At 39.7% G+C, this 12,211-nt stretch overlaps 1 protein-coding gene across 1 annotated transcript in view; it reads left to right on the top strand.

The window, feature by feature from the left end:
* Positions 1-4,361, top strand: part of SEC63 (SEC63 homolog, protein translocation regulator) — a 53,482-nt gene extending 49,121 nt beyond the window's left edge. Inside the window, exons 19-21 of the mRNA XM_082755874.1 lie at positions 1,322-1,420; positions 2,249-2,353; positions 2,837-4,361. Coding sequence (XP_082612000.1) covers positions 1,322-1,420; positions 2,249-2,353; positions 2,837-2,980 — 348 coding nt within the window. The 3' untranslated portion in view covers positions 2,981-4,361. The remainder of the gene's footprint in view (positions 1-1,321; positions 1,421-2,248; positions 2,354-2,836) is intronic.
* The last annotated feature ends 7,850 nt before the right edge of the window (positions 4,362-12,211 follow it).

Below are 12,211 nucleotides of genomic sequence, written 5' to 3'. Positions count from 1 at the left end.
ATGGAAACATACACAGCATATAGTAAGTCAGCACACAACGTCAAAACTAACATCTTGGTACAGAAGATGATCTTTTCTGTTATGGTTAGAGGCCTCACAGGCTCAAAATGGAAGTAGCCATGTCTGTAATGGTTCTACCTTCTTTAGTTCTTGCTCCTCAGTACTTCTGTGGAACACAGTGCTTCTACTGTTTATCTTTCTATTCCTAGAGCCCCCTTGGGATTGACAATGTATTTTCTGTTAAAACAATTTATGCCTTGTAATCACGTGGAACAGTTATTCATAAATAAAATCATTTGCAGTAGCTGCAAAAAGGACTTTTGGTTCTACAAATTCTGGCCTTAAATTGTATGTGAATAGGTGTGTTTTCTGTTCTTGGTGTCTGTTCTAAATGTGAAGAAATGCTGTTGCTTTACCGTGATGCAGTTGCTTGTACTTTCATACACTGCAGTGAACACATTGAGTTAATTTTGTACTTCTCAGCTGTGGGACTGAACAGTGCTGATCAGGGTCTCTTGGATGCTGGTGTGTGTGTTTTGATGTTATAAATCTGTAGTTTGCTAGGTAAATATTCCAGTGAGATAGTGATAATCCTTACTAGCATAACAACTAGTCACTTTAAAAGAGGAAAAAAGTTATTTAGCATTTGTGACTTTTTACATGCGCTACTTAAATTTTAGGTTAGCAAACCCTGGTTCAGAAGTGTTCAAGAAGAAAAAGAGAACAATTAGGATTTTAGACTAGTCTACACTTTTTTTAGTCTACTATTTCAGTAGATTAAAAAAAATAAAATAAAAATCTTCAAATTCTATATGTTAACAAATTCTATACATTAACAGTATTTGATTCCCACCTGTGGAATTTGGAAGGGGCTCAGAGGTTTACTGGGAAGAGTACTTTGTCTTTCAGCATGCTTTGCTGTGTATGCCGACCTTTTCATTCAGGCTGGGTTTCTGTCAAAGGACCTAAGGTAGTATTAGATGGAGTTGGGGAATGTTGTACGTGCACGAACTTGCTCATTAATCCTCAGTGTACACAGTTCTTCAGAATGGTTCCATGTTGATACAGTAAATCGGGCTGGCTATGAATGAATGAAACCTTTGGAGGCCAACAGTTACTTGTGATAACCTGTTTTCTTTCAGTGCATGGCATATACTATTTATTTTGTTAATACATAAATAAGAATTATATAAAAAAAAAATCCCTTGTATCTGTATTATTAAGGACCAATGAATCATAATTAACTGCTGTAAACAGTACAAATATCTCTTTGTGGCTTTAACATTCCTGTTTTTTAATATTTCATCTTATTTTTTGAAAGGAAAAACAAGAATGGTGGTGGTTATATATTGCTGATCGAAAGGAGCAGATGCTAATATGTATGCCATATCATGTTTGTACACTAAAAGATAAAGAAGAGGTAAAGTAGTGGAAAAATTTACTTTTCATTATTGCAAAGCTGTCCTACAGTGTATTATGGTATGCAAATACATTTAATTAATTTCATTTGTTTCATACTTGACTCTTAAAAAGGGAAACAAATTTTAGTGTCCTGATAGAAGTATGCAAGAGCCTTTTAACCGTGAAAGTTAATAATGGAAAAAAGAAAAAATAATTTAAGCCTTTCAACTTCCTCACCAGATCATAATTTTTTCCTGATATCAAAAGCTGATTAAACCAGTATTCATACAAAATAATCATTCTTAAAGTTATACAAACCTGTGAGAAATACTAAGTGTTCTTTTTCTGTAAAACATTAGCCTTGGCTCATCTGAGCCTTTCCAAGACTGTAACCTTTCAGCTGTGTTCTTTGTGTTTCTGAAAACTGTAGATTTGATGTATTTTGTTCTTTCAAAATAAATTTTATGTTCTATTTCAAATAACAGTAAACTAATACTTTCAGCAGACCAAATATTCTTCTAAATCCACACAGGTTAGAGTTAGGAACCATACAACAGGAGGAAATTGTATGCTAAAAAATGTAAAGCTACTTTGGTCTAAATCAGAAAAAAAAAATGTGACTACGAATATTAATCTTTCTTGGAAGGCATTGTGCTTGGGTATTCTTTGTATTTCTGCAGATACTCTATCATATAGGAATTCTCAAATATAGGTCACTTTAAAAATAATATCTATATTATTCAGTAATAATATATTTATATTTATTGCTCATTAGAATACTTGGTTAATTGTTCTAATATGTCATTTCAAAGGTGTAAGAACTCATGGAGTGAATTCTCTTTTGCAGGTAGAGCTGAAATTCCCAGCACCGGGCAAGCCTGGAAACTATCAGTACACAGTTTATTTAAGATCAGATTCATATATGGGTTTGGACCGGATTAAACCATTGAAGGTGATGAATGTATTGTGTTTTTGTATTATATTAAAAAGTACTTCATATAGCTATTAAAATCCTCAAAGCCTCGTTATCTACAAGAATTCAAGATGTCCTAATTTTAAAATAGTTGCAAAGAGTGGCTTTCAAGTGGGTTCTGCCTAATCCCAGTAGTAGCGGTTTTATGATGGATTTAAATGGGACTAAAGGTTGCGATGCTTTCCAGTGTGTGCATTTTTTAATCTATATTTTCTTTTTAAAAAAAAAAATTGCAGTGTAATTTGCTCTGTCTTTGTATCTTGAGTTCTGCCATGCAATTTCTCTTAGTCCTAAAAACATCTAGTTAATGGGAACGTGTCATATTTCTGGAAGCAGAATTTTAACTGTCAATTTTGTGTGGCATGTCCTTTTTGGTTTTGTTTTGTTTTCTCGAATGGGTGTGTATTTTTTGTAACTCTTTTCTCCTCTTTTCTTCCTTTCTTTCTCTTCATCCAATTACAGCTGGAAGTTCATGAAGCAAAACCAGTGCCAGAAAATCATCCTCAATGGGATACAGCAATAGAAGGTGATGAGGACCAGGAAGACAGCGAGGGCTTTGAAGACAGTTTTGAGGAGGAGGAAGAAGAGGAAGAAGATGATGATTAAACAATACTGTTAATTGACTACAATATCTGCACACACTGCAAACTCTTGGTCTGACTGTGGAACTGTACAATAATCGAGAAACACAGTACAGAAGCTTTGAGAAGGCTGAGTTTAATTTTTCTTTACGAATTAAGAGTGCATTATGTAACTTCTCAGTGGAGGTGAAACAAATCTGTTGCCATTGATACAACCTTGGAATATGCTTATGGCTCATTATAGCCTTCAAGTGCAGGATGGTGCATTTGTTTCAATTGAAAATAAAAGCTTTTTTATTATAAATGTCTGAAAGTGTGGGCTATATATCGTCTGATCAGTTTAGGGTCAAATTTAAATAAAAGGTACTATTAGCTAGGAGCCAACTTTAAACAAATTTTTCTGCATTAGGAATTTATTTTAGAAGACATTTCAGTATAGTCGACGTTATGAATCGTTGTTGGTTGAAACAACATCTGCTCAACTTTCAAACTTGGTTCTGTGGTATTCTTTCAATATTTTGCTGTGATACTGCTCACATCATTCATAGCTTTAAAAATCTGTTTTACTTAACTTGATTACTCTATATTGACTTCATACCCATTGCCACATTCCATATATTCTGGAGGGCTGCTTTTTTAGAACTGTTGCCTTTTAATGCCCAAGATTATTATGGAAATCAAACTTTTTTGACTCTGCCGTAGGAAATAGTAATGGCTTAAAACATTTTTAAGCCTTTATTTCACCAGATCAGCAGAAGATCTGAGTCTTTTGATAAACAAAATGACTGAAAGCAACTTTGGGACCATGTGTTAGATAAGTTAGTGGCTTTTGCTAAATACCTTTGTAAAAGGTACATGCTGAAAGCTGAAGTGCATTCTTAAATCTGAATCTACCTGACACGATCAGAAACATTTTAAGAAGTAAAATGCAACGTGCAAAGAGTGCACGTTTTGTATCAGTTTTCAATTCCCACCGATGAACTGGATATTTTGATGCCTGTTTGCATTTGTAAATGTGCATCTCTTAGAGGTCTTTTTCTATTTTCAGTCTCCTTCAGGTGTGTAAACAAGGCAGTGATTCTACCCAACCCCTGCTTGGAAAAAATAGTCTGATTGGGCAATAAGTTCAGGGAAGAGAAAATCAAGGCTGTTGGTTTATTGTGTGAGTTGTCAAAATCCACAGACAGATTCTTCTTCTCAGCTATGGAAATGTGATGCTGTAAGACGTGGGGCAAGTTGTCGTGCGGAGAAATTTCCATCCTATGAAAATCACCCAAAGCCAGATCAGCTGTGCACTAATTTGTGACCTTGTTTATTAAAAAGGGATGTCACTTTAAATGCAAATTTACATTGATATATTCTTTGTAATTGCAGTAGTTGCAAATAAAATTTGAAAATGTTCTAAATGAGATTATGGTATTTTTCAAAGTACTTCTGAAGTGCATATCATGCAGGAAAAACTTGTAAAACATCAGAAAACATGAGCAGTGTCAGATGGTGAAAATAAAGTATGGAGACTAGGTTTAAATTAAACAGCTTATACACTTGACACCTTTAACTCCATTTTTCATTTGCAAAATGCAGTAAAGAATTAAAAACATAACAAAAACAGCACTAGGTGAATTTGAAAGTCTTTCTAGCCAAATATTACACTGATGAGAGAAATGCTTGAGGAAGAGGTGTTAGGCTCGCTGTTATCAAGTATGCAAAATGAATGTAAAACTTGCATTGTTCTGCCAGAACAACTCGTAGCAAATTTGCAGTGGTTAAAAATTGGAGAGTGACTATAGTTAGGAGTCAAAACTGATAACAGAAAACTGATAACAGCATGGGAGGAGGTGGGTGTTCTGACTACTGGTTCCTAAATTTTACTATTAGAAGTCAAGCTGTATACTTGCAAGAGATGAATGCACTGAAGTCGTTTAAAAAAAAAAGTCTCTGGTCTGTACAGTGAATTATTTTCTTCTAAAAGATTAAAGCTGACAGCTGGGATTACACTGGAAGTCTGAAAACCATGGATAATTATTGAACTAACAAAGGCTAAATCTAATACTCCAAATGTGGGCCTGCTGCATAGCCAAGGTAACTTAATAGAAGATGCAAGGAAAGGAAGTGCAGTGGTATTGGAAATCTAGTTCATAACGTGAAGGCAGGCTGGTGCTTTCTCTCCTAAAAGTATTAACTATATGGCTGTGCATCAGTTTGCATCATCTTCTAAGAGGGGTGTGAGGAGGTATTTAAGAGCTTCATGCGGATATAAATACCCACTGCAGATGCACAGCTCCGAGTGTTATGTTACTGCATTGTTAGTTGGTCCCTCGTGTGGTCTGACCATTAATAACAAGTTTTGACTAACAATTTCGTTTGTTAATCAAAGATTGAGTAACTCTCTCTCGAATAAGTTACTGGTATAGGTAAAGCTTTTATCAGGAAGAAGCAATGTTTTGCATTTACTGTTGTCTTTCCTGCTTTTTGAGAGGATTTAGGAATGAATTGAACAAATCTTTACGCTCTTCTGAAACTCTGGACTAGTAACTTGAAGAGTAAAGTTAAAAAAGCAGTAGAAATAAAATTTCTGCTGCTGCACCCCTGTGCACTAGTGTCCTATGCATAATTTAGAAGTACCTAGTTTTATTTCTGTGTAAACAGACTTGCTTTCTCCCGTCTGCTGTCACACTCCATTTTTTTTTTTTGCTTTCTGTTGGAGATTGGAGCAGGTACCCATGCAGCTGGACCATCCAGCTGGGCCGAGATGCTGCAAATCACTTCCAGGCTCTCAGAAGCCATTTCCCTAGGTCTGTGCTTGGATTTGGCTGCAGGAGGCAGGTGGGTGATGCAGCACAGCTGGCCCTGCTGCTTCTGGCCTCGCTTAAACACTGATATGGGATGCGGTGGTAACTTGTGGTTGGCAAATATAAGTACTGTGAAATACATCTAGGGTAGGTCAATGCCGCCTCTTGAAATAACGGGATACATCTGAAGTAGATATGTGTAAATAAAAGGAATAGATTTTCAAAGATTTTTGTTTTGTAATGGTCCCACCTCCCAAAATGTTGTCAGTGCTTGGTTGATGCTTTTGCTAGTCTGCTGCACGATGACTAGAAAGTTATGGTCATGCAAAAATGTGGTAAATGCCTTCAAAATTGCAAATGTCTCGTAACTGGAGGGAAAAAAATCTTTAAGGTGTACAAGAAGAAAAGATGCTTCTATTCAAAATTGCATAATTCCAGTAATTCCAGCTCTTCCTCCAGCAGGGGGAAGCAGGGGCATAAATTTCTTCAGGAAACATTGGGATTGTTCCAGTTGACACCTAGTTTGTTTTTAGCAGCAGGTTTGGGTTTGTTTTCCCCCTTTCTGGAGGAGGAAGGCATAGACGGAGGTTTCCTTTATCTGTTTCCTGCATTTTAAACTATTGTTTGCTCAAAACTAACATTTTCTTCTATTTTTATGCCTATTTTTTTCCCAAACTCCTTGCTGACTATTCATTTAAAGACTACTGAAGGAAACCCTTTATAAGATAGGAATGACTATAGGATTATTTAAAAATAAAACCTATATTGGAAGTTGAGTGTATGCTTAAATTCCTTGTTATTTAGTAATTTAAGCATCTGCTTTATTGCCAGTGTTATGTTGGGACCTGGGCAAGTTGGGAAACAAACACGTGCATGAGGTATCTTTGGGTGATTCCTGCTTGGTATTGAACTCTAGATATAATACCAAAATCGTTCCCATTGCACATCTGTGTGACTTTCATGGCTTGCAGTTTATTTCATATCAGTGTGTAAAGTTATTTTAACATGCAACTTGAGCCCCCACAGAAGCTATTTAGTTGGTAGAAATAATTTTCTGCCAAAGTCATTTAGCTTTGTCACTCAGTCAAATAGTGGAACAGTTAACCAGCAATGAAACTTATAATAAATCTAATTAGCATAATAGATTGTAAGGCTAATTATAATATTTTAAAGTCAAATTACATACATTCTACTTAATGTGTGTTGAATCAAGAAGCACTTTCAACTTCTCAGTGTGTATAACCCTTCCACATGTATGCTTTAAGAATTAAACAGGGAAGTTACATCATCTGCATAGGATTTAATGGTACAAAGGAGACTTCATGGACGACCTTGAGAAATTGTTTTTAATTCATCCACCTTCATTTTGAAGTAAGTTGAGTGCTTTCCTTTTCATGCAAGCAATGTAAATAGCTTTGCAGACAAAGCTGGAGATGTTTATATGTTCTGGAGAGAAAACCTTAAAAAAACAACAACAACAACAAAAACATGTAAAAGGTAAATTTTCAGGAGTTATATTTTATTTTCACCCTGAAGAATCAATATGACTCACAGAGTGGTGACTTCTGGGAACTTGTTGGTATGATCACAGTTGGGAACAGAAAACTTTGTTTACATCTAATGCTGATGTTAAATATTGGATGAAATGGGTACCACAGGTTTAATGGTTTGGGTCACAGGTGTGGGAACCCCTGAGCTGGTGTTCTGCTGAAGGCAGACAAGGCAGAGCACTGACTGTAAGGGCAATCTAGGGACAGTTGAGCTGTGAGATCTACATCTTTGTGATATTTCTTTTCCTCCCATTGGAAAAGTGTAAGGGTTTATCCAGTATTTGTTATCAAATAATACTTTTGGTATTGCTGAGCCTTGATGGCTGTACTTCTCCATCCCAGGCTCTTTGGTGGACACACAGACCAAATGTAGACAGGGATCAGAATGAGACAATCATCACTTAATGCCAGTCTGATGTTTCCCACAGCTGGGAAATAGGATAGCAATAGCAACGGGAATGTTTTCCTTGTATTTCCAAATGCCGAGATGCCTGGATTTATTTGTATGCCATCCTCCCACCGAGGTGCTTCAGGAGAGTGGAAGGCCAGCAGCATATTGGTTATTGGGTGTTTTGTTTTTTCCTTCACAGCACATGATCGTTTCTCCGTGCCGTGATCACAGCTACAGAATTCGTGCTTCCTAATATATGCATGTGCAGTAAATTAAACCCAAATTGAATGACCAATTTCCTTACAGCTGAAGCTCCATTAATTATTATGTGTAAATCACATTAGATGAGATTAGGCTATAATGGCTGTAAAATAGATGCTGCCCATGGCAGGGTGGCAAGATTCCGAGGCCCAGGTGACAATCAGTTGGGTTGCCTGAAATGAAAAGATGAAATGTGATAGTCCTTGCTTCGTTTTGCACTTGGAGGATTGATCTGCTTGAGTTGCCTGGCTGTGTTGTCCCTCCAAATGAATTCAGATGCACAAGAACCTGCTCTGCTCTTAGTCCTGTGCAGAACACCCAGGCAGCAGCTTCCCGTCACCCTGCTCCTGTCGTGAGACGATTCGAACAACCTCATTTATGTCTTTAGCTCCTCTTTAAATGTCACGTGGCAGAAGTGACTGCTGGGCGCAGGTGCTTCTTCCTGAAGTTATGAAGATTTACTCTTCGCAGTTAACTTCCTTATGTAAGGTTTTATCTGGTTGTATCTTTTTATGGTTCCCTCCTGATGTAGATTTGTTAGGTTGGTTTGATCTCTTCTTTTCCTTCTCCTTTGCAGCAGGGACTGAATGGTTCATTCAAATGATGAAAAGCTGCCCCGTTATATTTTACATTCAAATTCACATTTAATATATAGTATGAATGCTAAAAATTACTGGTGATTTAAAATACAGAGACTTCTCTACACAGGCTCTTCCTTTGCTGGCAAAAAACTGCCTTTAACGCATCTGGCCCATATCTCAGCCTTGTGGCAGGGCGCGAGACATCCATCTCCCCTGCTGGAGCAGCCAGCCCTGCCTGGTGCCTCTCTGTCCTTCTCCTTTAGAAGGACCTTGGTGGAGATGCCTCGAACAAAGTCCATGAGACATCACCAGGGCATCCACACCAGCAGCTGCAGGTCAGAGAGCTGCCCACGTGCTACCCAGCGAGCCCTACCCAGCACAGCAGTGTCCGTGCTGGCTGCTAAAAGCCAATTAAAACAAAAAAATAGAGCTGTGTTGTTCAAACCCCGGCATCTCTTAAAAGGGAAGCACAGCCCCCTTGGTCAAATGTGAGCCTGGGAGACTTGCAGGAATGACAGCAATTAAACATCACATTGCTTTGAATCTCCATGTAAGTGCTAAGTGTTAAATATTACAACAGCACCAACACAGGGGCTGACACCAGCCTTTGTTATCCGGGTCTCTGTAGATGCGAGGTTTTAGGCTAGGCAGTGATAAAATAATTCAGCTTGTTAGGCACAGGCGAGGCTTGTTGGTATGCGTATCATGCCAGCCTGAAAAGTGATGGAAGTGTCAAAATAGCAGAGGTGGGGAAACGTAGCGAAAACCCGAAAATCAAACCTTTTATTTCAAAAACATCACCACTGAAATTAGATTAGTTTTATTATAACTATAATGTGATTTCTGAAGTTTAACTTCTGAGCAATTAATTGACTAGCTCTGATAACTGCTGTGAAGCACGCTTTGATTCTGCTCCCTTTTCTTCTGCTGTTGGCAGCTATTCCGCAGCTGGAAAGAAAATTTGTCCCTTCTGTGGCATTGAACAGAGGCCTCTTGCAAAGCTCGAACCTGCTTTGCTAGGTCAAATAATTGCCTCCCTGTGACAGGAACTGACAAGTCTTTGCAGAACTATACATGGGTGAAGGACAGCAGAGCCTGTCTGGCGATTCCTGATTTCATGCAACGTTGTAGTGCACTGAAGTACTAAAACCGCACTAAAGTACTTCCACTGCTACCAGGAAAATAAAATCCAGATATATAGATTATCCTCAGAGGTTAATGAGGGATAAAATGGGCTTTGATGTTTTTCTGGTCACTGATAGTGTGTTTTTGTTGTTGTTGTTGTTGTTCTTGATCTTTTGTTTGTCGGTTTAAAGAAAAGTTCTGCACGGTTGTGGAGTCTCCTCCTTGGAGATCCTCAAAAAGTCCCCTTGACATGGTCCTGGGCAAGCAGCTCTGGGTGTCCCTGCTTGAGCAGGGGTTGGACCAGGGGGCCTCTGGATGTCCCTGCCCACCTCAGCCCTCCTGTGATGCTGTGACTTTGTCCCTTTTTATTCCACATGCAGACCAACTAGAAACCAAACCTGATGCCTAGGGTAGTTGGCATCCCTGCCCTAGCACCGATTTCTCCTCCTCATGCTGGGTTTTGCTGAGTGCAGTAAGCATGGATCAAGTGCCCGAGCCAGGCTGCCTTGCGTGGTAGTCCTGTCATTTGACAGGCGGCAGTCTGTGCCAAATTTTGGCTACCAGAGAGGCTCTTCCCATCCTTGGTGGTACCAGCAGATGCTGTGTGGGGAGTTTCTCTACTGAGTTTGTATGCAAACAACATACAGCTCCTGACTGACGATGGCTATCCAACTCCCCGGCTAATTAAAATCTATAAACTATGCTGGCATATGTAATTTAAAAAATAGCTATACTATAGTATGACTATGCATGCATATAGACTAAAAATAGCGCTTGCCAAGAGAAAAAAGAGATAATTACAGTGAATTTGGATGGTGACTGATTTTATTCCTTTTTTTTTTTTTTTTTTTTTTTCCTATTGAATTAAGAAAAATGAGTAGTATGCAAATGTGTCTTATGTGGAGGCATGTATTTTTACAGCTTTCTTCAGCTGTGGCAAGAAACCAAAGCTGGCGGCCCTGGACTTTTTGGCAGGTGGTGACTGCAGGTAGGTGCTGGGACTGCAGGGCCTGGCACACAAAATGGCGCCCCCGCACAAAATGGCGCCCCTAAATCTCGCCTCAGGCATGTGAGCAAGTGGTCAGCGTGGGGAAGACATGCTCCTGTGTCGCTGTGCCCGCTGCCCAGCCCTGTCCCCTGCCTGCTGTAGTCATGAATGGTGCCAGGACACGTTTTTGGGGCTGGATCTCTTGGTATTAAAGGCTGGCTTGGTGTCTGCTCCCTCCAGGTGTGGTGTGCCCTGCCTGTCCTATACCTGCAGTGCTACTTCCTCCATGGTCTCCATGTTCAGGTGCTCTCAGGGTGCCAAATCTGGGGGCTGAGAACATCGCCTACTTCCCTGGTCACCTTCCAGTGCCTGAGGGAGGAGATGGGGAAGGGTACACAGCAGGGTTTGGCACCTGGCCGCTGCTTCTTTTCTGGGCATCTGTACTGCGAAACCAGGGCTGGGCGTGATCCTCCTCACCACCCAGGAACAAAATCAGGAGGCTCCTTGCATGAGAGAGGAGAGGGGATCGGGGATCTGCCAGCATGGATGTGGGTGTCTGGTGGCTGACATGCCCTGGAGAGGCCCTAAGTTGGTAAATAACTGCGAGACATGAGACTAACCCTAGTGGAAAAAAAAGGAAATCTGGAGTATTTTGCTTTTTAACTACTGCCCAGACACAGTCATTTTATTTCTGTCCATTTATGCTACTAGAGATGAGTTATTGGAGAAAGGTGCTCGGAAAATGAGATGTTGAGGTTGTTGCTTCTGTTATCATTTCACTGAACTAGCCATTGATTTTTTTGCTTATCATGACATTTATTAAAATAGATTCCTTTCACGTGTCATAATGCACCACCTCCTGGCTCTCAGTCCCTCACTATACAACAGCCAAAAGTTTGAGCTAAGATGCTGGTTAATCAGATCCTGGGAATTTCCCAGAATAAGAGAAATCCCCATTTGGGAAATGCTGCCTCAGAAAGGAATGTTTTGCCCTAATGCAATTTAAATTGTTTTGTTTTCCACAGTGGTAGAAGAATGACCGGGTTTTCACTGCAGAAGCAGTGTGTGAGCCTGTGGGATGCTGCAGGTGCGTGGTAGGAGCTGCGGTAAGGAGGGAGCCCAGTGCTGGGGCTCCCTGGGCAGCTCTGCAAACCCCAGCACTCTCCAGGTGGCCATCCCAGCCTTTCTTCTGTTTTTTCTTTGAACTTTCTTTCTCTCCATCCTGTGCTCCCCTGATGGGATGGCTCTCTCTGTGCCTCACTATGGTTCTTACAACAAAAAGCTGATGTTTCAGTGTGTTGCCTCACAAATAACAATTCTGATGCGTACTCGGTGAAGAGTTTCTAATTCAGCTTTTCAATGCCTTATCCTTGTCAGGCATGGCTAATATAATTAGCAACGGAAAGTCATGCAAAAAATATTCCCAACGCTTCCTTGATCTTCACACGGAGAGTGATGCAGTAATTGCCATCGCTTCAGCGTTTCTGGAGCAAGATGCTCTTCCCAGCATCTGCTCGGCTTTTGCTGAGCAAAGACCCTGTGTTGTGTGATGCTGCAGCATTGCATGT

Source organism: Aythya marila (assembly GCF_965140915.1).
Source record: "Aythya marila genome assembly, chromosome: 3".
Classification (NCBI taxonomy): Eukaryota; Metazoa; Chordata; class Aves; order Anseriformes; family Anatidae; genus Aythya; species Aythya marila.
This window is presented reverse-complemented; position numbering and strand designations above follow the sequence as displayed.